This window comes from Ovis canadensis, chromosome 3 (genome assembly GCF_042477335.2).
Source record: "Ovis canadensis isolate MfBH-ARS-UI-01 breed Bighorn chromosome 3, ARS-UI_OviCan_v2, whole genome shotgun sequence".
In the NCBI taxonomy this organism is placed as follows: Eukaryota; Metazoa; Chordata; class Mammalia; order Artiodactyla; family Bovidae; genus Ovis; species Ovis canadensis.
In genome coordinates this window covers 28093347-28120628 of record NC_091247.1, presented here as the reverse complement: position 1 = coordinate 28120628, position 27282 = coordinate 28093347, and the positions used below count along the sequence as shown (strand labels likewise).

Sequence of the window (27282 nt, the reverse complement as noted above, 5' to 3'; positions counted from 1 at the left end):
GTGGCTCAGGGGGCGGGGCCCTAGGGGGCGGGGTCCTAGGGGTGGGGACGAAGGCTGGCCCCGAGACCTGGAGAGCTGGGGGTGGGGGGCTAGTTTTTGCAACGGCTAAGGGCCTGCGGGTTTATTATAAGGCGGAGCTCGGCGAGAGAGGTGCAGGCGGGAGCAGAGTTGAGCCGAGAGGAATCCAGTCGTAAGGGGAGCGGAGAGCAGCCGGCGGATCCGTAGACCTCTCCTAGGACGGCCGCGCGCTGGGCATTGCTCGAGGGAGCTGCGCGCAGCGCAACCGGCGGCGCCGACCCGGAGCCCCGCGCAGTCCGCGCAGCGCGGCGCAGCCCTGACCCGCGCAGCTCGCCGCTCTCCTCCAGCCGCCGGTTCGGGCAGCATGAGGCGCGCGGCGCTCTGGCTGTGGCTCTGCGCGATGGCGCTGCGCCTGCAGCCGGCCCTCCCGGTGAGTGCGGCCCGGGGCCGGGCTGCTAGGCGGCGGGAAGCCGGGGCTGGCAGACCCGCCGATGCCGGCTGTTGCACACGTGGAGGGGGAGGGGAAGCGGGGACTTCCCCTCTTCCCGCGCTAGCCCGGCGGGGCCCGGGACCCGGAGTCTCGAAATCAGGACTCCTTCTCCAATTGCCTCTTGCCATCGGGGGGCGCCGTGAGGGTTTCGCCTCTCCGGGCGGGGGCCTGGGGAGCCCTGCGGAGCGGAACCTGCGTGGGAGCTCCGCAGTTATATAGGAACGACTCCACGGGCGAAGGCGCCTGGGGTCGCCGGCTCCCAACCGGTCTCTCAGGGCACCGCGGCGGCCGGGCCCCCCGCCGGTGACCCGGGAGGATGCGGTGATCGCGGCAATTGCACCCGGCCCGAGGACCCGAATTCAAACCAGACCCGCCGAGCCCCGGCTCCTGGCCCCTCGGCGGAGGCAAGTTTGGGCGCCGCGAACTCGGTGCGGGAGCAAGCGGGCGTGTTCGCTCCGGAGCCCCAGTCAAGGTTGCGCGGCGAACCACGGCGGGCGGGCGGAGGTGGGGTCCTCTGCTATCCGTTGGCCGCCGGAGAGAAGCCGGGCCGAGCTGGTAGCGGGAGATTCCGGGAAGTTGGCCCCGGCATTCTAGAGACCCGCAAGAACCCAACTTCTGGGCTGCTGAAGTGCTGCCCGCCGAGGGGCGCGAGCCGGAGCTGGGCACCGCTAGGGCGCCCGGGCGGCTTCCACGCTAGTGGACCCTGGAATGGCTCTTCCCCTCCCCCGACCTGGCTTTGTGCTGGAGCCGCGCGGAGGGAAGGCGGGTCCCTTGGCCCGCCCAGCGGAGCTGGAGGAAAAGGGGGACAAATGTGGAGCCCGGAGCTGGAGGGGAGGCCTTTGGGTAGGACTCCAGCATCCACCTTTGGCGAGGGGTGGGTCCCCTCTCTGAGAGGAACCTAGCCGACAAAGAGCATCCTGAGGGTCCCCAGAAAGTGGTCTCCCGCCCCAGCCGCCGTCCGCTGGCCCGCCTTCCCCAAAGGGGGCGCTTTGTTCTCGGCCCCTGTAACCCTTTCCTGGGAACCGCCCCGCAGCGCCGGCCCGAAAGTGGGCTGGGACCTGGGTTGCCGCCAGGTGTCAGCGCTGGCCGCGGGGTGCTCGCGTCCACCCCCCACCCCACACCCGTTGCTGGAGTCCTGGGGTCCTCCCCGCGGGCCGTGTCGGCCATCCCTAAGGGGGATGGAGCGGGGAGGTGCGGACCGAGGGGGTTTTGCCGTTCCGGAAGTGGCGGCCTCTGGCCACCACGTCTGGACGGCTCGACTTCCCTAGCTCTGGAGCTCTGGCAAAAGGAGGCGCGTGGGAGGGGAAGGAGCGGACCCCGGGGCGCGGGTACCCCGATCCTCTCCTTATAATGCATTATCTGGACAAGTCTCTGGGCAACGCCAAAACCCTCCATAAGCGTGTCCTTCCATAATAATGGTAGCTCCCAGCTCTTGAGAGCCTTGGTGTATTTTTCTCAGGGTCTGGCTCAGGTGAGGTGTATTTTCAGATGGATCTGAGAAGTGCCTTCTTGCTTTGCTTGGAAACATTCTGGAGTCGAGGAACAGGTCCCTAATGCCTCTTGGATAGCTGATGAGTTGGAGCGTGTGCCTGTGGGTTGCCCTCTCTGGGGGAGCCATGGGGACAGATAAGATTTCTGAGTGGAGTGTCCAGAGCACTTCTGGCTCTTAGGCCCAAGAAGTTGGCATCTGGCTTCTTCTCCTTCACTCGTGAAGTGCCCTGGCTTCTTAGGGATTCAGACTGCACCTTGAACCCACAGCTAAAACTCTGGAGAAGAGGGTGGAGGTATTTGGCTCACCTCCCTGGCCCACCTGGCCTTGCCTGGCTGCTCCACACTCTCTCCAGGCTGAAGACGGGCCTTGGCAGGACTCCACCTATTTCCAGCCAGAGTCAGGAGTGGCAGCAGCGGTTTCTTTGCTAGCCTAGGTGAAGCTGGCATTCATACTTCTGACCAGGGATCCCAGAGCGCCCTTTAACACTGGGAGGCAGATGGGGTTAGAGATCCTCTGAGGACCACTTTCCCAGAGTTGCCCTGTGTCCTGGGAAGGAGCAGACAGCTGCTTTTTTTTCTTTTTCTTTTTCTCTGCTAGAAACTGAACCATTGTGGAAAGGCAGAGCAGAGCCAGAGGCAGTTGAGTTTGGAGCCGGAAAGATGGGTGGGAGGGAGGGAGACTCATTAGAGCTGTGGTGGTGGGAGGGCTTCCTGGAGGGAGTGGTTGAGCTGAACCTGAAAGCACTAATCTTTGGGGTCAGACTCTGGCTCAGAATTTAGGGTTTGGTTTTTCCCCCCTATTTACAAAGTTTAGTCTGTTTTCTCTTTCCCAGTCCTGTTCTCTCCCTTTTATAGTGGCTGTCCGTATTTGGTTCAGAGTGGGGGCATGAAGTAGAGCCCTCTTCTGCCCTCTTCCTGAAATAAATATGGCAGTGGGATTTGCCAGGATAGAGAAGGTGTCCACCAGTTTCAGAGGTCTGGCCTCTCCCAGGGTTCACTTTGGTCCCAGTGGGAAGCAAGTCAGAACCCCCTGGGGACCAGGGAGGTGGGGTGTGACCCTGGGCGCCTGACTTTGGAGAAGGGAAGGCTGCTGGGGTAGGAGGTTGCTCAAAACCACTCCCAAGAGACGAGAACAGGTTTGTCTAAAAAGGTTTCTGTGTGTGGTTTTGCCTTTGTGAGATCCCCGTGGTCTTTTGTTTCTGCCATGCAAGAAAAATTGCTTGTTCTGGAAAGTTATTTGCTGTTCCCTCTCTTTCTCTCTTCCTTTTCTTGAAAGGCATAAAATCCCTTTTTGCCTTAATTATGGGGGCTAGTAGAGACATTTCCCTTCGGCATGGAGGAGTGGGTGGGGGCAGGGGGAGGCAGAGGGAGGCGCTGACTGCTTCTGCCTGGGCTCCAAGCCTCCTAGAGGTGATGTCACTCCTGGCTTCAACTCCACAGGGAGGGTGGGGCTGGTTTAAGTCTCTACCTGTGGCTCATGGTGGGTTCCAGTAAAATCTCATTAACCCAGATCGGTGGGGAGAGGGATAAGAAGGGAGAGGAGCCTGGAAAGAATTAATGAAAAGCTTGAATTTTGGAGGCATATTTATGGAGGAATCTTTTCTTATTGCAGCAGAATCTTGAATTCTGAAATCCCTTGGGAATTAGGTATCCTTGGTATCCAGGTTTTCTCAGGAAGCTGAGAATCCGCATTACCCTAAAAAATATTCTTACTTTGGGCAGGACTCTCTGAAATATTTACTTCTCTTCCTTTATTAACAAAACAGTACTAAGCATAGTTTGATCTCTGGATGCCAGGGGCCTCAAAGCTGTCACCATGTTAGGTTACGGCATTCACCTCCTGGGTTTATTGAGCTCTGAAGAGCACTTTGCCCCTGGGCCTGGTGCCCTCATGTTGGTACCCTTGGAATTCTAGTTTGCTCTTTATCCTCTCCCATCCCTGTCTGATAGCAGCCAAAAGTGCCATTTGTAGACCTAACGTGTAGCCGGCAGCTTTTCAGTTCAGTTCTAATTGGCACTTTTCTCCAGCAGCACTAAGGAATTTGTTGGATTTGTTAGAATTATTTCTAAGATAAGAGTTCGCAGTGCTGAGTGAGGGTCTTACCTGTAACACTCATGATCTGTGACACATGGATTTTGTGCCTTCAGAGGCCCAGCTGGGACTTCTGTGTCATTCCGATACTACCTAGAATAACCTAGAGGCTGTCAAGGGAGGTTCTTGCGGGACTCAGATGTCAATGACCTCTGAAACAAGCACCTGCCAATGACCCCACGTTCTCGGTTCTTCCATTTGGCTGAAGTTGTAAGTGACTTGCCAGTCACAGGTAGCCTGGACCTGGTGAGACTAGCTCACTCTAAATCCTGGTTGACAAGGGCCCTCATTCTTAGCTTGGGTCCTGTCTCCCTTTTCTCACCATGTTTTATTTGGGTGACATTGTATGCATACTGTTTGACAGGCCAGAAACAAGTTTGGGTAAGGTAGAGCTTTGGGATTGGGTCTCTGCTTTGCCACTAATTTACCATGTAATCTCAGATGAGTCACTTCACTGCTGAGTCTTGATGTCCCGTGTAAAGCTTATTCTGTCATTTGCATATTCATTTCATAATGAAGGTGTGAAAGTGTTTGGTAATGAAAATGCCAGAAGAAGGTTGGCTGTTGATAGAATTAGGGTCATTTTTTTTTTTTTTTTTTTTTTTTTTGCCTAAAGCCATGTAGGATCTTAGTTCCCCTACCAGGGATTGAACCTGTGCTCATCGCATAAGTGTAGAGTCCCAACCACTGGACCAGCAGAGAAGTCCCTAGGGTCATCTTTGAGTGCCTGCTATTGAGTGCTATATGCTTTTCCTGCATCCTAATTTCATATTTAACCCAAACCTTTTCATGTATGTCACTGTCCCCATTTTGTGGATTAGGCCTGCAGAGGTGAGCCCCTACAAGGGGCCAGTGTGGAAGAACCAGGATCTGTACGTACGCCTGTGCACATGTGTATGGCGTGAAGAAATGGAAGGACTGGCAAGTCTCCCCCGTGAACCTAGCGTAGGAGGCTGGCTGAAACCTACCAGGCTTTCCCTTGTGCTTGCCCCCAGGGCAGCAGCCAGCCTGCGCGGACTTTCATTGTGGGCACTGGAGAGACGTTTGTTGGATTAGTAGATGCTTTACAAGCCTAGAAAGTGGGCACCGTGGCTCCCGTGGGGCGACCAGAACCGAGGACTCCTGCCTCCTGTGCTGGGCACACCTCCTGGCCTTTTCAGGGCTGCTGTGAAAACAGCCGCATGAGGAGTTGGTCATTAAATGATTTCTAGTCCCAGAATCCTGGGATTTTTACAGAACAAATGATTTCCTGATTTCCTCCTTCTTTTCAACAACGACTTTTGGAGGCTTGGGTTGAAAGCCACTCCTTGAGGGCCTGCGTAAATGTGTCTGGAGAGAAGGAATGGGATTAACGGAGTCTGTGGAAAGAGGGCTTTTGGCGCCAGGATCCTGTACCCTGGAACAGTTTCAGTGCGGTGTCATTTCCCTCTCAGCTGTTCCAGCAGAGGTTAGGCTTTGGATGGGAGGGTACGTTCTGGAACCTCTCTGAGCTGCCGTGAGTGCCCTGGCAGCGCCAAGGGGCAGCAAGCATGTGGGCATCCCCCTGCTCAAGGAGCCACGACCCTGTGCTCGGGGGTCACTTTAGCAACTATGCAACTTCCAGCTCTAGGTAGACATGAGAGCCCCCTCCACTGTCCCCCAGAGGGGTTTTGTGAGATCTTACCACCTCTTCCTGTCTTCAGGATGCTGGCCTTGGGTGGGGTGTCAGCACTGGAAAGTCCCCTCCATGCCCAGGTCTAAGACAGGGACACCTGGTCAGCTCCCCAGGACTTGGTACCCAGAGGGAGCACCTGGGATAGGGTGGTCTAAGCTTTCTCTGAAAAGTCCTTTTGTCTGTCATATCATGCTGGTTTGGGGAGCCAAGACAGGTCTAGCGGGGTCGTCGGGTCAGGAGAGAGAAGCCTTGAGGGTCTCTCTCCTGTGTCTATGGCTCGGTGGTTCTGCCTAATTATATGGAGAGGCTGCTCCCTTCTTGGCCTTCAGCCCTGGGAAAAACTCCTCTTCCCAGTGACTCACCTGAGGCTTGCAGCCCCACGAGAGACCGTGTGTGTGTGTGTGTGTGTGTGTGTGTGTGTGTGCATGCTCACGCAGGTGTGGAGTGGTGGCTCTACTGCATGGGTTGCAGCTACGGCTTGGCCTTGCCTGGCCCGTCTTGACTTGATTTCTCCATTGAGCTTGCCTGTAGGTTAGGCTGCAGTCTGAGATTTGGGAAAACCTGCTCACCACCTGTCTGCAACTTCCTCCTCAAAAAGCAGGAAACCGTCTTTTTCCTTCCCGTTCAACAGTCTTTTCCCTTTTAACTGCAGCTTTAGAAGTCCGTGGAAGTTATTCCTACAGACAAGGGTGGCCAGGACACCAGGTCCCTCCTGGTCTCAGTTTAACCCTCTCCTGTATGACCGGGCAGGTCACTGCCCCTCTGCATCTCAGTTCCCCCAGGCACTCAAGGGCCCTCCGCTTCCCTGCCTCAGCTCTGACAGCCATGTCCTTGGCCTGGGGAGGGTGAAGGTAGCACGGGGGGGAGGGGACCTAGCAAGGGCTCAAGCCCACTTTATTCCTCCAGGGACTTGAGGGAGCACGAGCTGACTGAGGGGTCATCTGTGGGGCGGAAATCAGGGCAGGCTGCTTGGAGGGGGTGGACTTAGGGCTCAGTGTGGAAACTGGAGGTGGACGGAGGCCCCCGGGCAAGGGCGGGCTGGGGGTGGGGGCTGGGTGGTGTTCCCTGCACACACCCAGGCCCCTGGCTACCTGCCCCCCAGTCCGCTCATCGGCAGGAGCGGAAGCCATGTTGGGCAGGTTGGGGCAGTGGGGAAGGCGGGAGTGCTTATCGCTCCACTCATCAGCTGAGTCACTGTGCCAGGCCCATGAGTCCTCCCCGGAGACTCATCCAACAAGTCTTGTCCGTGAGCCCACTGTGCGCAAGGCCGGCTAGGGCTCGGGGGCCTGGCTTCCTGCCCTGACCCTCTGCACCGCTGAGCGACACTGCATAGGCCTCTCTTGGCCTCAGTGAGCCCACGTGTGAAATGGGAGGGGGCTCGGTCACGCACTGGGGTGTTGGCGACATCTGGTGCCTGTGTCGCGGGCCTGGTGGGCATCTGGGTGGGGCCTGCTCCTGCTGCCTCAGAATTCTGCCTCGAGCATGCGGGTTGTGAAGCCTCCCTGGCTTGACCAGACCTGAAGCCCGGAGCCTGGGTGCCTGCTGTGTGCACAACCTTGAGCGAGTAGAGAACGGTCCACGCCTGGTCCAGGGGCACATGTTGAGAGAGGGGAGCCAATACTGAGACCAGACTGGACGGTCAGTTGATCTGTGCAGACAGACCAGAGGGACAGTGATAGCCAAAGGCCATTCACCCTGAGAAAGGGGTCCATCCCGGAGCCCCTCCAATCAGGAGAGCAGGCTGTGAGGTGGGACGCTTTCCGCATTAGGGCAGGGGGTCCCCAGTGAAGGCAGCAGGACTTGGGGAGGCTGCCAGTCCTGCTCTGGGTGACTCTTGGGCTCCATCCATCTCCAGAGGTGTACAGAGACTTGTCGCACCATGGGACGTTGGAGTCACAGTCTTGCCTGGCTACCTGGCACTTCTTGTGGCCATGCTGGCCCTCGTTGGGTGCTGTCTGCCCCACCTTCTCACAGCAGGCTTAGGAGATGGGGTTCTGGGGCCTGGTCCAGGGTGGATGGGACGTAGGGAGGTGGGAGGGAACTTCTGAAGGGCCCAGGTGGCTTGGCCACCCCAACTCCTAGTATGTGCTGGGCCCCAGGAGGCCTCAGGAGGACGTGAGGCCTTCCCCTGTGGTTTCCACACCACATCTGATGCCCTGGCTGCGTCTGACCTGGTTGGGGACTTGACTGGCAGTCCCGTGGCAGGGGCACAGAGTTTGCGTTGGCTTTAATTTTCAGCAGCTTCTCAGCACCTCTGCTACCTATGGCATGAGCCGGGACTCAGAGTCCCGTTTCCAGGGAGTATCTGGATGGACAGCGGTCAGGTTTGGGCTCGCAGGGTGTGTCGGGAGCCTCTGAGACTGTGGTGGAGGCTGACGTCGCTCCAGCTTCTTCCAGAGAAAAGCGTTGAGGGACGCTGCTGTCTGTGGTGGGCGCCTTCCTCCCAGGAGAGGGTGGGTAGCTCCTTGGCAACCCGACCTCCTGGCTGACTGGGGCTCACTGCGCTGTGAGCCAGGCCAGGAGAATGGGTCCATAGAGGCTGAGCAGAGACCCCCAGATTTTGCCCCTGCCTCCTCTCCCACCTACCTGCTCCCCAGGCCCTGGGGAGCAGGGTACAGGGGTCTGAGGGGTAAGGGTAGGTGCAGAGTGTCCCTGGAGCAGCAGGCCTGGTTGTTGTGAAATTCTGGGAAGGCTCAGGCCAGGAAGCTGGCCCTGAGGTCTTCATGGTGAGCGTGAAGCAGTAACTGAGGCCCCCCTGGGTTCTGTGAATTGTGTGAGAAATGAGGAACCCCCAACTTCACCCCTCTCCCTGCACAACCCCCACCCCCACCCCCAGGGAACAGGATCACCCTTCCGGAGCCTTGTCTAGGGGCTGGGTATCTGGTGGATGCCCTGGGCCAGCTCTCCTTGCAGTGCAGTGGCAGCAGCTGAGCCTGAATATCTGAGTCTGCCTACCTTTGAGGTAGGTCTGGGGCCCCATCTGGGGTCCTGAAGCCTTCGAGCTGGGAAGGCAAGGTGGGACCCAGAACTGGCTGGCTGGTCCGCCTCGGTTATTCTCTCCCAGGTGTTGGAGAAGAGAGAGGTGTTGTGTGGAGGCCAGAAGAGCACAGGCCACAGAGTGTGGCCAGCCCCGACCATCACCAGGCTCATCGCCTCCTCCCCATAGCATCTTGTTCATGATTCTTCACCTGCCGCGAAGCCTCAGTTTCCTCCTGCGTAAAACCAGGATTGTTCAAGTCCTGCTTTGGAGGGCTTCAGGAAAGATCCTGTGAAATACCGTGTATGGCGGGATTGGAGCGTCTTCCTCATCTGGCCTCCGAGGAGCAAGTCTGGGAGAGCTTTGGGACTGACACTGCTTAGGGAGTCCCCTGGAGAGAGCCCCCATGGCTCTGACCTGGGGGAGGGGTGCAGTCTGAGCTGGCCCGGGTGTGGGATCGGCACTCAGCATGAATGGCCGGCTGGTCTTACCCCAGTGCTGACGAAGCAGGGCCTGCAAACATGGCTTTTGCCCCTTCTCAGAAATATGAGCCTTGCTTGGCAGGCCAGACTTTGCTCACTTCTGCCTGAGCCTCTGCCAGGGGCCGGCTCCTGCCCCGGGAAGGTGTGGGCTGGGTTGGCAGGCAGTGGCAGGAGATCTGGCAAACCTGGACCCCAGGGCACCAGGGTGGGGTCTCAGGCCAGTTGAGCAGGGCTCTGTGGCTGTGGGGCACCGTAGCCTGTGGGCAGAACTATGGACTGTGGGGTGCTTTGGACTGGGAGCAAGGCTGGGCTGCAGGGTGGACGGGGAAGGCCCCACGCCAGGGTCTTCTTTCCTTCTGCACTTTCTCCTGTGCTGCTTCCAGTGGAAATGATGGCTGTTTTCTTCCTGAGAGTCAGAGAGCCCTTGGTCTTGCCTGTGACGGGGTGGTTAACTACGTGTCTGCTGGAGCAAGACTGTGTGTGTTTGTCGGTCAGTTGTGTCCTGACTCTTTGCAATAGCAAAGAGCCCACCAGACTCCTCTGTCCATGGGGATTTCCCATGGACTGTAGCCCACCAGGCTCCTCTGTCCATGGGAATTTCCCAGGCAAGAATACTGGAGTAGGTTGCCATTTCCTTCTCCAAGGGAATCTTCCTGACCCAGGAATTAAACCTGGGTCTCCTGCCTTGCAGGCAGATTCTTCACCGTCTGAGCCACCAGGGAAGCCCTAAGCAAGACTGCCTGGCCCCAGACCCTCTTTCTAAGCCCTTCAGTGGCTGTATGCCTTGGGACAGATGACTTGACCCCTTTGCCTTAGTTTTCTCATCTGTAAGATGGGTATGGACTAGAATCTAAGGTCATCCTGAGGTATAAGTATATTCATTCAGGTAAAGTGCTTAGACTAGTACCTGGCACATAGTACTCAAGACATATTAGCTGTGATTACTGTTCCCCCTGCCAACTCCCCACCTCTGCCCCAAGGCCTAAGTCAGATCTTGCTATTTTTCAAGTGACCCCAAAAGCCCAGGTCAGATCCTTGGGTTCTTCCTTCTGCCCTATTAATGTTTTGAGCCCTGAGCAGATATTATGACTTCCTGGGGTTTCTCCGAGCTCCTAGACTGGGGCTACAGTCCACTGTCCTCCTTTAAAACTTTTAATTTACTAAAAAAAAATTTTTTTAAATTTTTTGGCTGTACTTCCCAGCATGTGGAATCTTAGTTCCCCCAACAAGGGATCAAATCTGGGCCCTCTGCTTCAGAAGCGTGAAGTCTTAACCACTGGACTACGAGGGAAGTCCCGCAGTCCTCCTTTTAACCAACTTAGCACTTACCTTGTGCAGAGGCTGCCAGGGCCTGGGATTTCAGTGCCAGGCATTTGAAGCTGTGTGCACCTTCCAGCCATCAAGAGCCTCTGGAAGAGGGCAGGCTGACAGTGAAGGGGCTCCGGCTGCTTTGCTGTCGGTTAGGGGAGGGTTCTACCAGTAGTCTGGGGAAAGGGCCCAACCTATTGGCACCTGGCTTTCACTAAAAATTCTTCTTTCCATCATTCAGGCCAGAAAGTACTGGCTCCACTCTGCCGTAAGACATCCTTCAAGGACACTCTGACCTTCCTGTGTCTCTGGGCTTCGAGTAGCCTTAGTGCCTACTTGGTCTGCCTCCTACTTGATCCCGGAGGCAGGTTCCCAGAACTGGCCCATTCTTCTTCTGGACGTGGGAGGAGAAGCCATGTACACCTGTGACTTCAGCAGGAGCAAAGGGAATTTCATCGTCCTTTCTTGGGTGTGGGGTTGGCGGGCAACAGCGTTCTGACACAGGTTAAAAAATGTGCTCTTGGCATCTTTTAGCCTCCTTTCTGCAATCCCTTCACATCTTCCAAAGTGCCTGCCCATCCCCAGTGCCCTAGTGCCAGACTGCCCTTCCCCCTAGAGCTGATTTCTGCTCTCCTGTGAGTCACTAGCACCCTTCAGCCCTCCTAGAGGCATTTGCATCTTAAATGGGATGGTCTACAACTGCACACTGGGGAGATCTGGGGGATAAAGTGCTCCCCCCCAACCCGCCCACCCCACCTCGTCCCCACAGCTGGAGCCCTGTCTGGCTGCAGGTGTGTCAAAAGCTGCAAGTTTCTGCCTCCTTGAAACCTGAGGACACTTTATTTAGCTGGAGCAGGGGGAGGATGGCTCTCGAAGCCCATATGCCAGAGGTGTCAGGTCCCCAGGCCAGGCTCAGTTTGGGGATTAATCAACCAGAGGGCAGTTTGACGGGCCTTCATGGGGGGGTGGGGGGAGGGGCGGTGGGCACGACTAGGGGATCCTGCGAGCTTTCTGCCCTTAGCTGTCTCACTGAGACAGCCTGGGCCGAGGAGGGAGGAGGCTGTGGGAGTCTGGACTGCTCCCTCTGAACCTGTGGGTTGACAGTTACCATCTCAGAGTCACTTTGGTTTGGGACATCTCCAGCCTCCTGTCTAGGCCGTCACCCTCTGGGGCAGTGGAGAGGGGTGACCCTGGATCACTCTGATCAAGCGCCCCTCACTACTGAGTCCCTCTTGGGGGTTGGCTGCCCCTCCAGGGTGGGCCTTGGCTCCCTAGCCACAGACCTGGGTCTCGGAGCCCTCTTGCTGCCTTTCGGCCAAGCCGCTGCTCTGCAGAGGGGCTGCCTGAGACAAGATGTCTCTTCAAGGTCACCCAGTGAGTTGGGAGAAGAGCCCAGCTTTTCCAGCTCCGGGTCTGGTCCCTTTCCTCTGCCCACCTCCTTGTCTGGATCCCGGGGCAGCAGCAGGCATAGATGCAGGCTGGGCCAGGCTGGCCTTGCTCAACTCCCGAGTGGAATCCTACCCTGCCTGGCCCAGGTTCTGGCAGGTGGAGGAAAGCCGAGGAACTGGTCTCCCAGCTCCATGGCCCCACACCCAGCCGTCAGCGGGGCCTGTTCTAAGACGAGTCTCAGCACGCGGCAGCAAGACAGGCGCCAGCCCTCTGGAAGGGTGGCTATGGGAGTTGCTGGTGACAGCTCTGACCTGGCTTGGGCATTGGGGCTGGCTCTGGCTGCCAGGAAACACCCCCTCCCTCAACACATCCCTGGCCCCAGGTACTCCTAGGGAGGAGGGCTCTCTGACTGACCTTAGGTCCCCCTTCTGAAAGCCCTGACACGCAGTGCCCTGCAGGACATGCTACTGCAGAGGGGCTCTTTAAGCCAAATACGGGTGGTACCCTGCACCCTGGCCCTGCCCTGGAATCCCCCAGAGGACTGAGGTCTGTCTCCTAGTGGCAGGGTGGGAACGGCTGAGCTGGGGTTGTTGGGGGGATGGTGGTGAGGGGTGCATGGCCAGGAGGTCCCCTGTAAGGCACTCCTCGGGGCTCTGTTGGTGCCCTAACAGAAGCACGATCTCAGGGTGAGAGCGGCAGGAGCCCCCTCTTCCCGCCTGTCTGTTCCGGGCGCCCCTCCTGTCTTGGGCCATACCCATCACCCCTCTGCAGGTCCCAGCTTGACTTGGTTCCTGGTGAGTTGATAAATCGCCGTGCCTGTCAGGCTGGAAATGCTGATGCTGTCGCGAGGCACCGATGGGGCTCCTCCCTCCTGGAAGTGGAGAGGGTGGGGGGAAGGTTTCAGGGTCTTGAGGCCAAAGCTGGGAGATCTGAATCCCTTCGATGCCTAAGCACACGTCCCCTGCAGCACAGCTCCCAAGTTAGGGAAGAAGCCTTCAGAGAGGAAGTAATTTATCCACCACTGTGTCATCCCGGGCAGGGGGAGCGCTAGGCTGCAGGCCTGCCCCTCTAACCCACTCCCGCATGGCTGGCTGTGGCCAGCTTATCACCCCCCGCCCCCTCTCTGGCCTCACTCATGATGAATTGGGGCTGCGGATCCCAGCCTAGCCTGTCAGAACCCTAAGAAGGTTTAGGGTTTTTCAAGCTCTGAACCCCTTCTGTTATCCGGATGGGAATGAGGTCCAGAGAGGCGGCAGAGGCCCAGGTCACTCAGCAAAGGAATCTCAGCCTGGGGTGGCTCCAGGATCGGGGCTCTTTCCCTTCTGACATCCTTTGCTGTGGTCGTTTCTCTGGGAGCCTTGATTCAAGATGCTCTGGGTTTGGCCTGCGTGGTCTATGCATAGGCTGTGTGAGCATGGGCTAACAGAAGGGGTGCAAATGATCCCTCTGATGAGGGAAAGCAGAGTCACAAACTGCACTGCTGGTTTCAGCCTGCATCTGGCAGCTGACCGGATGAGAGCTGCCTGGAGAGGCAGGCAGGCAGGACCGAGCCCCAGCCCAGCTTCAGGACAGAAGAGTCTGGCTTGTCTTTGCTTCCTACTTCTTGCACTCCTGGGATTGAAGGGGTCCTCTCAACTCTGTGGTGAAGCTTCTTCTGCAGACCAAGCAGGTGCCATGGTGTACTGACTACAGAGAATGGGTGTATCAGAGGTGTAGGGAGAACGTTCTAGAGCTTTCTCAGATCACTTTGCCCCTAGGGCGTGTTTTGGGGGCTACTTGGTACCTCTTCCTTGAACCCTGGCCCTGAGTGGGGGGTCTTATCTCCTCCAGCCCACTCCCAGTGAGAGCTTTTCCTGTCCAGGCTATTGCTCTCCACGTGCAGTCAGCAGACCGCTTACAGCAGCTGGAGCTTGCAACATGCAGAGTCCTAGGCCTTGCCCCCAACCCCTGAATCCACCTTAGGGATGGAGCTAGAAGACTTCCTCTCCAGCAGTCTCCTGGTAATTCTTAGGGACCTTAAAGAAGAGAGCCCCCAGCCTGAATGCTGGTGATGGTGTGACTGTCCCCTCTGACCACTTTAGCATCCTACTACACAAGTCAGGGGTGAGAGCTGGGATTCTATAGCTTAGACAGTTCGGCCCCCGAGAATTGTGTGGGGTTGGAAAAATCAGCTTTTTTCCCCCACTTAGATCCATAGATTTGACCAAGAAACTGGTAAAAAAGACTTAAAAAACCCATGAAACTCATTTAAGCCTCTCGAGAATGCCTGCTGTTGTGTGGGATTTTGATGGGATGGAACGAGGAGTGTTTATCCCAGCGTGATTGTAGGGCCGCCTCATGAGAAAAGTACATTTTCTCATGAAATGTACGTTCATTCTCATGAAATGTAAGAAAAGTACGTTTCTTACCCTCTCTTCCCCCTTCAACCTGGGCTTATGGAACCAGTTGGGCCCCCCACCCCCTGTCCTCAGCCCTGGCCCTGGCACTGAGGCTGGCTGCTTGGGGAAGTCCGTGACCTGGGCCCTGTGACAAGGGGCAGTACTTGGACCTTGTGGACTCAGGGACTGGGCTCCTACCACAGCAGCCAAAGCTCTGTCACCACACAGAGCATTCCAACCAACAGACACCTAACCCCCCCTTTCCCACTTGGCTGCACAGTCTGCCATACCAGTGAGGGTGCAGTGTTGCTGAAGTTGTGACTTAGAGCTAAGTGCTGACCTCTCTGGGGTCTGGCTGTGGACTTCACCATCCTCCCCTATAGCCCTCAGCACGATGACCTTCTGTGCCCCAGCCTGGGCAACTCCCCCTTCCAGAAGCCTCCTGGAGTGGGGGCTGTAACCTGGGAGCTCACCAGGGTCAAAGATCATACTGTTTCTTACCCTCTCTTCTCCCCCAAACGCCTGGATGGTGGTCCCTGAGTTTTGAATTTGAAACCCTCTTTACTGTCAAAATCTGTGACCTTGCATGATATTGTACTTTTCTCATGTGACCTCAGCTTTTAAAGGATTTGCGTTTATCCATCACTCAAATCAAGTAGTGGGTGACGTGTTAGTGAGTCAGGGTGTGGGTTGGAAACCATAATCTTTGGCCCTGGTGGCTATGGGTTGATGGGGTGGCAAGGGTCAGGGGCCAGAATGGGCAACCTCTCTGGTCAGCCTGGAAGTAGAAGCCCCTCACCTGAACATTTGATATGCCCACTTGGTATTCCGATGTATGATTGTCCCAAGGAACTTTTATGCACATGCCCAGGGTGTCTTGGAGGAATGCTGTCACACGGCCCCAGGCCCTCCTATGGCCAGTTGCAGGTGAGAGATGGCAGGAGTGGGCTTGAGGGAACCAGTGCCTCCTATAGTGGAAGCACGGAGTCCCAACCACTGGACCAGAAGGGAATTCCCCTTGAGGCTGCCTTCTTGAAGCTTCTCTGCCAGCCCTCTGCCTACAGACTCCTGACATGCTCTTGGGAATGGCAGGCAGCCTGGTGATGAAGACCCTCAACCTCTGATGAACCTGACCCTTGCTTGGCCATGCCATCCCCTCTGCACCTCTGAAGTTGGACCAGCACCTGGGTCTCAGCTGCTAGGCAGGGGTTGGGAACCCTTATTCGGTGAGGAATACGTGTGCATCCCAGGACTCCTGGGGCCTGCGGAACATTGTAGAAACTTGGGCAAGTGAAGTGAAAGTTGCTCAGTCATGTCCAACTCTTGGCGACCCCATGGACTGTAGCTGTCCAGGCCCCTGTCCATGGAATGCTCCAGGCAAGAATACTGGAGTGGGTTGCCATTCCTTTCTCCAAGGGATCTTCCCAACCCAGGGATCAAATTCAGAGGTCTCCCGCGTTACAGGCAGATTCTTTACCATCTGAGCCACCAGGGAAGAGACTTAGGCAAGTTTCCCTTAAAACAGCTGAGCTATCAGGGAATATGGTCCTTTGGGGCAGGGCAGAGGGAGAGAGATGGCAGACGAGGGGTGTAAGCACTGCCTGTGAGTGTGCAGACAGTTCACTGCCTGGTGGCCTTGGGCAAGACCCCACCTTAGTTCAGTTCAGTTCAGTTGCTCAGTTATGTCCGACTCTTTGCGACCCCATGAATCGTGGCACACCAGGCCTCCCTGTCCATCTCCAACTCCCGGAGTTCATTCAGACTCAGGTCCATCGAGTCAGTGATGCCATCCAGCCATCTCATCCTCTGTCGTCCCCTTATCTCAGGAGAGGCCTGCCTGCCTCAAATCAAAGGCTAACAGGAAGAAAGGGATGGCAAATATTTCTAGTGTCAAGAGACCAGGTTCTCCTTTCACACTCCCTGTCCTGCTCTCCCAGACCCCAACCCCAAATCCTCTCTTGGGAGGCGGCAGGAGGGGGCCTCCTCTCACAGCCTCGGTGTGGCCTGAAGACCAGCATGGCCGAGATGAGGTGGGCTGGCTATTCCTCTCGGGCTTCCTGTGCCCTAGCCTCTGTGTATCTATCTGCTGCAGATGCCCAGCCACACCTGGCTTTGGCCTCTCAGGCCCTGGGCTTCCAGGGTCTGTGCTGGTGGTGGGAAGGACCAGATTCAGCAGACCAAGTTTGCCTTTGAGTAGACTAAGTATGTGACCATCTAGACCTACTCATAGGGCTTTTGATTTGTTGTATGAAAAACTGGTTTTCTGGGCCTTACAGAGGCTAAAGGCTTCCTTAGAGGTTTGGTTGGCTCTCTTTTGTCTTCCCAGGCTGCTTGAGGTGGGTTCCAAACTGGGCCGACCTGCCCCTGGCATACCTACGTTTTGGCCAAGTGGTCTCAGGTCAGTGTCAAGAGGCCGTGCCCAGGAGAGCCCTATTTTGGGCCCTGGAGGCAGCTGACCACAGGCTCATAGCATGGCCTGGCCGCTGAGTGAAACCGGAAGTCTCCCAACCTCCAGCATCAGCCGGCACCTGGTGAGGCAAGATCAACCTCAGCAGTTTCTGCTGATTTCCTCCCCAGGGAGCTGCAGCTGTCATGGGGAGGCTCACGCCGCGGGAGATCTGGGAGGTCACTGAGGCCCATCCCCTCAGTGGAGACCCAGCCCCAAAAGGGGAGAGGCTTCCCTGAGGCCTGGGAGCAGGTTTCAGGGGAGAAAGTGTTTGCTTAAGAGCTTGTTGTGTAAACAAGATCGCAGCGGGATAAGCCCAGCCAAGATGAAGAAACAAATTGTTTTTAGGGACTGGGCCAATCCAAAGTCTTATCTCGTCCTGAGAGAAACCCTTCTCTTGGGAAACTGCTAACCTGTCGGGGCCTCTGTGTAGGTGAGAGGCTGGGCCTCCTTGGCTTTGCCTGCGTCTCAAGTGGCGCCTCCGGGGTGGATGGGCTCTCAGTGTTCTCTGCGGGTTTCAGAGGCCCCGTCCATGAAACAGGGCCTGCCTGGCCCCGGGGATGCTGCCTTCTGCTTCACGTCATGTGGTCCAGGCTGGTGTGGCTGCAGCCCTGACCCCCAGCTCCAGCTCCAGCTTTCTCTCCAAGGGTGGGAAATAGAGCGTTACCACCTAGGGTCTCCTCCAGATCTTCGAGGGTGTTGGGTGAAGTGAAGGTGGGGGTCTCAGTGAGTGAGTGTGGGTGGGTGGGGTCCCCTGAATGCTTGTCCACCTCAAGCTTTCCTGTCAGAAGCGTCTGCTGGGGGCCTGGGGCAGCAGTAGGTCAGGATGGGGATACCCACTCTGCACCTGCCTTAGGGGCAGGGTTCTTTGTTACTGAAGCAGGGTAGCCTTCCAGGAGCCCAGGGCAGCTTTAAAGCTCCGTGGAGGCAGGGCAGGTGTTTGAAGCACCCCAGGGGACAATACAGACAGGATGTGGCTCAGGGTGCAGGTGGAATCTATGCAGTGTGAATGGGCCATGGCAGCTCAGACAGAGTGACCAAAATCTTTTTCTTGAGGGGCTGCGGAGAGGGAAGGAAGTTCAGTGTGGGTTTTGTACTTTCAAAGGAAGCTCAGTGGTATTTCTAGCCTCATCATTTCTACACGTGTCTGAAGCTTCCCTCGGACCTGGGCCCCTGGATGGAGCCTCCACCTGGTTTAGCTCTGCCTCAGGAGGCCAAAGGTCTTGTCTGTCCCTTCCTGCTCTGCCCCACTGAAGAGGGCAGCCCCTGGCCCGTGGCTAGGACCTGGTGAGGCCTCTTGGGCTGAGGAGGCCAGTTCCCTGGATCCCAGCCTTGGGCGGAGCCTGCCCTCTAACAAGTCTGCACAGAGCTGCCTATGTACTGGCTCCCTTCTGCCCCCTCTTCTCCTAAAACCCTACCCACCTCCAGCCCTCCTCTTCCTGGACAGGCCCCAGGATCCTCTTTCCCATGCCGAGTGGCTCTTGCTCCCCAAGTTAGAGCACAGAGCAAGTTAGAGACACTGTTGGTGGGATGCTTGGGTGGTGGGTTCACCACTGTGAACCAGGCTCTGTTAGGTTCTTTTTTGTGCATAACCTTATTGAACTTGTGCAACAATCTGGGCATGTAGAAAGGCTCCCCAGTGGCTCAGTGGTAGAGAATCCACATGCAGTGCAGGAACCACAGGAGATATGTGTTTGACCCCAGGGTTGGGAAGATCCTCTGGAGAAGGGCATGGTAACCCACTCCAGTATTCTTGTCTGGAGAATCCCATGCACAGAGGAACCTGGTGGGCTACAGTCCAAAAAGTCACAAAGAGTTGGACACAAGTGAAGCGACTTAGCATGCACGTGTGGGATTTTGATATTACTGCTGTTCCTGTTTTACAAATGGGAAGACTAAGGCTGTAAGAGGTTTACTGTGTCCTCAGGCCCATTCAGCTAGTAAGGGGCAGAGGTCAGGGGGTTTGCAAAAGCCCATGTGCTCTGAACTACACTGTCCCACTTCTTCATTTATTCTTTGTTCTGGCCGCTCATATATTGGGACTGCCACACAGGGTCATTTGGGTCAAAGCCTTGTTGCTGCACAGGATACTTAAGGCTGCTCTTCCTGCCACCCGGCTGCTGGGTCCTCCTTTCCTCACCTGTTCTCCTGGAGCCAGTGTTAGGGGTGGGCGTGGTCCCCTCATGACTGGGTTTCTGCCCCGGCCAGTTCAACGTCCCCACTACCTGGTCTTGCCGGACCGGCCCCTTGCCTCAGGGCCTGGGTCTGAGTGTTCACTTTGACACCTGCAGCCTGTTGGGCTTGGCCCCAGGCAGGCAGCTTCCCTGGGGTGGCTGTTTGCCCACAGGACCCACCCCAGGCCCACGGCCCATTTGCCTCCTTAGCCCAGGGCCCCTTCTAGATCAGCCTCGTCTGTCCTCAGCTTGATGGATGCTCTGTCCTTCCTTCCCCAAGAGGGAGGGACCCAGTGTCTCCTGTGAATGAGAAAATGGGCTGAGTGTGTGACCAAGCATCGAGGCCAGGCCTAGGGGCTGACTTGGGTGGGCAGGCCTGTCTCAGCACAGACGACTCACTCCATGCCCATCCTTGCTGCCCCCACCCCCTGCCCCCGTGGGGCCCTCGGGGTCTGCACCTTGATGCTGAGCATGCCTGGGGATGGCCTCCCTGGAGCCAGGTGGTTGTGATGTTGTTTCCAGGGGCCCCTTGAAAGCCCCACTCTTGAAACCTGAAGCCCCCTGGCCAGTGGCCCCCAGGACCTGATCCTCAGAGTAGGGTGGGCTGTGGTCCCACAGAGGCCACCGCCTGGGTTTCCAGTAATGGTGTTGTCTGTCTGCTCCTCGGTTCTGGGGCTCCCTCGGTAGACTGAGCTTCTTGGGGCAAGGGCCTTACCCCCAGTACCTGCCCAGGGCTGTGTCGTCATAGGAGTGGAGGGTGTGGGGGGGAACCAGGGGACTGCCCTCTAGAGCTGAGGGCTTCGTTCTGTGCTGGGTGTGGGGTGTGTGTTCGGGTGCAGCACTCAGCTGCCTAGGATGGGGCCCCGGAATAGCAGGCCCCAGTGAAGACTCCACTCTTATCCTTCCCTGATCTCTTTCCAGCACAGTGTGCCCATAAACATGCCCCCCGAAGATCAGGACGGCTCTGGGGACGACAATGACAACTTCTCTGGCTCGGGTGCAGGTGAGTGGACATGAGGGCCCCCTCCAGGATGTCAGCAGGCCGTGGGCTGAGGGTGGTGGTCAGGCTGGGCCTGAAGGGTTATGCCAGGAATGAGAACTGGGTCCATGCTGCAAGGAGAAAACACGTGTGGGTTGGGGAGGGCAGGGTGTAGATTCCTGCGGGGGCTGCCTGCCGCAGACAGACTTGGGCTCATGTTCTCCTTTTTAACTCACTGGGAAACCTTTGAAAGGATTTTTTTTTTTAACTTCTTCAAGCCTCTATTTTCTCATCTGTACAATGGGAATAACATCTTGACTTTATAAGGTTGTTGGGAGCCATGAGACTACACAGATCTTGGTGGGAGTGCAGATTGTCCACAAATGTTCCTTTATCTTCCCTCTTTTCCCATTTCCCTGAGGGAGTGAAATCCTTGAACTGGAGGTAGTAAGGGAGGCCTCCCAGAGGAGGTGCTCTTGAACTTGACCTCAGAAGGGGGGGCTACAGTCATCCTTGGGGTAAGTGGCCTAGGCAAGGGGGCCTTGGAGTTGGGAGGTAAGACACAGGCCTCTGTTCTTGGGAACCTGGACCTTTCTGGAGGGAGAGTGAGTGGAGCAGGGAGGGGCCAAGTGGTATGTGTGAGGATAAGGTGTTCAGGGCCCTGAGGATGTGCCCCCAACCCCTCCGCCCAGGGAGCATGCTTTAGCAGTGGCAGGAAAACCCCTTCCAGATGCAGCAGAAAAGGGCAGCTTTCCTAGCCCTAGCTAGTCCATAGGATTGCACAGAGTCAGACACAACCAAAGCAACTTAGCACACACACACAGCTCTGCCCCACAGCTTCTCATGGGAAGAAAACTTTGCTGTGCTGGCCTGGGAGTCACAGCCGGGGTCTGAGCTTGGCTGCTCTTGATGTTCGGGGGCCTTCCTGACCCCACAAGCTCTGTTTCTGGCCCTGCAGGTGCTTTGCCGGATATCACTTCATCACAGATGCCCTCCACCTGGAAGGACCTGGGGCCCGTGACGACCACAGCCACGGCTCCAGAGCCCACCAGCCCAGATGCAATCGCCACCTCCACCACCATCCTGCCAACTGGAGAGCAGCCTGAGGGGGGTGGGGCGGTGCTCCTGGCAGAGGTGGAGCCTGGCCTTACCGCCCAGGAGAAGGAGGCCACCCACCCACCCAGTAAGACCACGCTGCACCCGACCACTCACAGCGTGTCCACAGCCAGAGCCACCATGGCCCCGGGACCCACCACCTCCCATCCCCACAGGGACGTGCAGCCCGACCACCATGAGACCTCTGCTCCCACAGGCCGGGGCCGTCTGGAGCCGCACACGCCCCCCACAGAGGATGGAGGTCCTCCTGCCACTGAGAAGGTGGCTGAGGAGGACCCCTCCACCCAGATCCCAGTAGGAGAGGGCTCTGGGGAGCAGGTGGGTGTCGGGCCCGCTGTCATCCTCTGCGTTTCCTGGGGCATTGGGTGGCCCTAGTGCCTTGTAGGGCATAGTGCGCTGGGTGCAGGGTGCTGGCCTGGTCCCCTGGTACACCCGACCCTTTGTACTCTATGAGCATGTTGTCGTCCCCACCGTGAAGACAAGATCCCAAGGTCCCATCCTCCGCCTGCCCACAGGGCTGAGCCTGCGGTGGCACAGACTAAGTAGACCAGAGCTAAAGGGCCCTTCACAGCCCTTCAAGAGGGCTTCCCCCCCATACGCTCCTGGGACAAGAGGGAAAGCTCTCCCAGGTCTTGCTTTTCATCTTGGAGCATCATGGCAGTGTTACATATTACGCTGAAATGAGCCTATTTATTTTCATATAAAACATGCTTTGCATCACTGGACGTGGTGCCTTGGCCACAGTCCGGTAGGGTCCAGTGTGAAGTGGCCAGAGGGACCTGACCTCGGGGTCTAGGGAGGTCTGGGTTCGGGTGTGTGTGTCTAGAGCTGGTGGCAGGGGTGACCAGGGAAGCTGGAACTGGACCTGGGTGCAGCTTTGGCTGTGGCCACCCACCTGGCCCTTTCCCTGCCCTCCCCTAGGACTTCACCTTCGACTTGTCCGGGGAGAATGCAGCCGGGGCCAACGCAGCTGGGGCTGCAGTGGAACCTGGCTCACGGAACGTAGCCCCGGGGGATCCTGAGGCCACAGGGGCTACCGGGGCCTCGCAGGGTCTTCTGGACCGGAAGGAAGTGCTGGGAGGTGAGTTTTCTCTCCAGGGGGTGAGGTGGTGGAGGTTGGGGGAGGGGAATGCTGTCTTTATCACTGGCAGGGCTGCCACTCAGCCCCCAGGAGCAGCTGAGCTGAGCCGGCCTCTGTCCTCCTCCCCACCCATCCAGGGGTCATTGCTGGAGGCCTCGTGGGGCTCATCTTTGCCGTGTGCCTGGTGGGTTTCATGCTGTACCGGATGAAGAAGAAGGATGAAGGCAGCTACTCCTTGGAGGAGCCCAAACAAGCCAACGGCGGGGCCTACCAGAAGCCCACTAAGCAGGAGGAGTTCTATGCCTGATGGGGGGGGGACGCCTCTCCCCTCCCTCTGCCACTTGCTAGACACCCCCCACTCGCCTCTTCTGTGAAGAACTACAGACCTGCATCTCTGCCACCATGCCACCTCCCTGGAGCGCCCAGCCCCGCTGGCATCTCCCCTTGCCCACGGAGTCCTGGGCCCACCGGGGAGGGGACCTCACCTCTGCTTCTCTGACTTCTGCCTGGAGACTTGGGCACAAGGGCTTTTTCGCGAACGACTGACCTTTCCACCGCAGACGGCACCTGGCATCCTGCCACACTGACTCAGTTTCTCCAAGCTGAAGCAGGCCCAGCTCTGGAGAGAAGGGGACCCCACTGCTTTGGACAAAGATGCTGTGGCTGAGGGTGGGCACGTCTGTAGCACTTACTGGTAGACACCAGCAGGCCTGGGGGCGTGTCCCGCCGAGTAGCAGGGCCAGGAGGTCAGGGCTCCGTCAGAATTCACTTTGTTTCGTGGGGAGGTCTAACTTAGATGTCAACTTGTTTTTGCACATGATTTTCCTCTAGTTTCTTTGTTCATAGCCCAGTAGTAGGCTTTGTTACTTCTGAGCTAAGTTAAGTAAATCAATTTGGTTATTCCCTATCTTTCTTCCCTAATCTACAGTCAGGAGACAGCATCAGGGTTATTAAGAAGACTTTTTCTTTTTTTTTTTTTTTTTTGACTAGGAGAACCAAATCCAGGAGCCAATGTCTAGGTTTAGGTTGTATGTTGTCTGAGTTTCTCACTCACGTGTGCAACAGGGTATGGAATGTCTGTTGGGTGGCCTCATTGGTGGGCTGGCCCATCCCGGCTCCCATGGGTGGTCACCTCTTGGAGCAGTCCTGCCTGTGTCCATGAACTTGGGGCCAGGACCATGGCCTGGGTGACTACAATATGGGGAGGCCCCTGTAAAATTGAATCCTGGTGTCTCAGGCTGGGGAGGATCAAGGAGAGACGACTCTAGGGTGGCAAAGATGGCGCTGGGCCCAGAGAATCTCCCATAGACCAAGCCCTTCCTCTGATGCCATCTGTTGGGGACACTTTCTCCTGTAAAGTGACAAGAGACGTCTTGGGTGCACCTGGCACTGAGCTGCCCCACGGATGGACCAGGCTCACTTTTGATTAGCTCCTGTGGTCTGACTGTGGGCCGGAATCAGGAATATTCCAAAGAGTAATAGTCTTTTGCTTTTGGCAAAACTCTACTTAATCCAATGGGTTTTTCCCTGTACAGTAGATTTTCCAAATGTAATAAACTTTAATATAAAGTAGTCATGTGAACTCCACTGCCTTCGCTTCTTTCTATGCTGGTTGTGTGTTTGACCAGCCTTTTCTCTAAATGCCAACGATATTGGGAAACTTGGCGAAAAGCTCTGTGCTTCATCTTTCCCATGGGGAGGGATTCGGAGGCCAGAGCACCTCTGGTTTGTTTGGTTTTTTTGTGCTGTTGTTTTTTCTGAACTTCTTCTGGACCTTGGCTAGATTCTGCCAAGGTTGTACAAGGCCTGATGTAAATTTCTGTGTTGCCAATTTCGAAAGAACATCTCCTAAATGGTGACAAAGCTGTGTTGGCCCCAGTCCAGCTTGATCGGAGGCCATGGGCCCCACGGAGGCCTGGAGCCAAGGCCTGCCTCTCAGACACCTTGGATGTTCCTTTTCTCACACCTTTGCTGGGACCAGAGACAAACTCCCCCCGCTCCCCGCCCCGACTCCCCCTGCCTCAGCCCCGGCTCCTGGGAACTCCTGTGCTTGCTTATTTAATTTGACAATGTTCCAGCTGCTCTGTTGGTTTCTCCAAGAGGGGACCGTCCAAGACTTGGAGAGACACCCCTGCCCGACGAAGGAGACCCGTGCCTTGTGTTCTGTACGGGGACTTTCTGCCTGGAGTGTATGACTGGACATGACTCGGGGATGGGAAAGGGGTTGTGACTGTGCTCATCTCTATGGGCCCATGGGATGGCACTCGGCTGGTGACTGGGCCCATTCATGTAACTGTAATAAACGGTACTTGTCATTCTGGCTGCGGTGGTGATTGAATCTCCTCTTGGCCTGGCAAGGTCCTTGCCTGTCCCCTTCTTATGGGGAGCCTGGCTCTGTGCTGTGGAGGGGTGAGCACCGGCCCCCTTTGCTGTGAGGGAAGTCACGTCCACCTCTGCCCTCTTCCCCCCGAGCCCTGCAGCAGGCCGAGCCTTCCCTTCGCCTCCTCCCAGGCCTTTCTCTCTGCCTTCCTCTCTCCAGCTTCTCCTGGATCATTCCATTCTCCAAGGACACAAAGCTTCCTCCTGACTCAAAGTTCGCTGCCTGCTCTGTTTGCTCATTGTCGCACAACTCTTGGAAGCTCACCAGCAAACGGTCTCAGTGCCAAAGGTCTAGAAGAGTTGGGGAAAAACTACAGGAGAGACCTGGGGAGTTGGAACAACGCAGCACACTGCAGGAGCCCTAGTATCGTAAAGGCATCGAGCCACCCACCCACCCGTTACTCAGTGTCCCCCAGGTGCTGACGCCCACTCAGCCCCTCAGGTGCCCTTCTGCAGCAGGTCTCCCCGCCTGCACCTGACCTGCTCTCTGGCTCCAGGTGCTGACCCTGAACCCCAGAGCCCGGGTGTGTCCTGGGGACACAGGGAGTCAGGGAAGCCGTTGCTCCCGGGGCCCTGCACCTGCGGGCGGGGCAGGGACTGCAGACTCACGGCGGCTTTGCAGAGAGAATTTCTACTCTGCTTGAAGGATTTAGAGGTGGAAACAAAGTCCTCATTCATTCAACAGACACCAAGGACACCAAGTGCCTATTTTCTGCCTGTCCCTAGGCTGGATGGTGAGGGCACAGGAACAGAACTGGCCACCTGGATGTTAGTACTTTTAACTGAGGGCCGGACACTGCTGGCCCTAGCAGCTGGGTGATTTCATCCACCAGGGTCAGCCCTTCAACCATCTTGGAGACGCACTTCTATGGATGACCCTCACTTTGCAGACAGAACCTGCTGTGTGGAGAGGAAGCTCCTGCCCACAACTGCCTGCTGGTGAGCAGTGAACTCAGGTTTAGTTGCTGGTGACCCAGCTCCTGAGCCCACAGTGGTGACCTGGGTGACAGTCCGGTGGGGGAGGACGAGTTCCGCCACTCCCTCCATGTGGGATCAGCAGGGTTCCAAGACTCCAGTCTCCCAAGCCACCTGCTTCCATCATATTCAAATGGGCTAAACTGCACCCCCCACCCCGGGCACTCCGTCTTGCTCTGCAGATTCCCTTTGGGCGCTGTGCTTGCCCTGGGTAACCCCCACCCCAGGGCACTTCCAGGAGGGGGTGGTGCTATCAAACAGGCTTTACTGGGTGCTTGAGAGGAACAGTGAAGAAAGGAAATTGTGAAGTGGTTCCTTTAGTGTCCCAACCTCAAGCAGTTTCTCTGCCCATCTATCCTCAGACGTCTTTTCTGCTTTCCCGAGATTCCTCACCCTGCCCCTCATACCTGAGAACAGAGTGGTTGAGCCCTATTTCATTTTCCCCTCACCTTTAGATCACGTCCATGCGGCCCAGGTGTGTGTGTGTGTGTGTGTGTTGTGTGGAGACGGGGGACCCACTGCATTTTCACTGAGTTCTTTCAAGCTATTTTCTAAACTAATGAGCCATCTTCTCTTAGATGGCTTGCATCGCCTTCTTAATTTGCAGCCGGTTTCTGCTTGGAATTGCATTTTCTGCCTTGCTTGCCTCTTGGGTCTTGTCCTGAGAGTGCTGTGTTTTCACTTATGGAACAAAGATGCACAGCCCTGCTCTCAGGGAGGTTGGGGCTTGGGGGGAGACAGAGGACACTGAGGGGGCTCGTTGTGGGCTGGTGGGGTAGTCAGGGCATTGCTCCTGGCTTGGCATTGGAGGGGAGGTGCCCGGAGGTGGCGCTTGACCTGCGTCTTGAAGGACAGACTCAAGTCAGCCTCTCAAACAAGAGGGAGGAGGCATTCCAGGCAGAAGGCCCAGCTTCAGCAAAAATCAGGACTCAAGAGGCTCTGTGCTAGATGTGGAGAGAAAGCAGGTGTGAGAAGAGGGGAGGCTGGAATGTGGTAGGAAAGTGGCGGTCACCTGCCTTGTGACCTTGCCAAGGGCTGCCAGAGAGCCCCGGAGCAAATGTGGAAAAGGTTAGGGATTGCATAGGGATGTGGGGGTGGAGGCCCGGGGACAGGGGAGGGCTGTGGAGGGGAGGCTGGAGTGGAGAGCTTGTTAAGAAGTTAAGCTGGCAGGACCTGTACGGCGTGTCACCACCTCACTGGGCATCACCTCAGTCTCCCACAAGCACACTTTCACACAGAGCCCGAGGGAAAAGGCGCCCATGATGAGGTGGTCAAGGGTGGGGCCTAACAGGGGCAGAAGGGACAGTGGTCCCAGAGCTGGGTGTGGGTGACCCTCCCAGGTTAGACACGGACGGTAGGCGGATCCCAGAGCAGCATTCGGAAGAGAAAGCAGCTCTACACAGGTGCAGGGAACTCCTACGAAGAAAGCTGGGCGCCGAAGAATTGATGCTTTTGAACTGTGGTGCTGGAGAAGACTCTTGAGAGTCCCTTGGACTGCAAGGAGATCCAACCAGTCCATCCTAAAGGAAATCAGTCCTGAATGTTCATTGGAAGGACTGATGCTGAAGCTGAAACTCCAATACTTTGACCACCTGATGCGAAGAGCTGACTCATTTGAAAAGACCCTGATGGCTGGGGAAGATTTAAGGCAGGAGGAGAAGGGGATGACAGAGGATGAGATGGTTGGGTGGCATCATCGACTCAATGAACATGAGTTTAAGTAAGCTCCGGGAGTTGGTGATGGACAGGAAGTCCTGGCATGCTGCAGTCCATGCGGTCACAAAGAGTCAGACACAACTGAGGGACTAAACTGAACTGAGGGCACTCCTGTCCAGAGAGGTGTCCCGGGGCCA

At 56.8% G+C, this 27282-nt stretch overlaps 1 protein-coding gene across 2 annotated transcripts; it reads left to right on the top strand.

The window, feature by feature from the left end:
* On the top strand, positions 1-24395 carry SDC1 (syndecan 1). 2 transcript variants are annotated; one of them, XM_069582635.1, is made up of 5 exons: positions 1-448; positions 19821-19902; positions 20837-21312; positions 21916-22075; positions 22213-24395. In XM_069582635.1, exons 1-5 carry the CDS (start codon positions 383-385, stop codon positions 22380-22382), a joined length of 954 nt encoding a protein of 317 aa, XP_069438736.1. In that variant the 5' UTR covers positions 1-382; the 3' UTR covers positions 22383-24395. The 2 variants fall into 2 exon arrangements, with proteins under 2 accessions (XP_069438736.1, XP_069438737.1); XM_069582636.1 differs by lacking the exon at positions 1-448 and adding an exon at positions 592-912.
* Positions 24396-27282: the final 2887 nt, after the last annotated feature.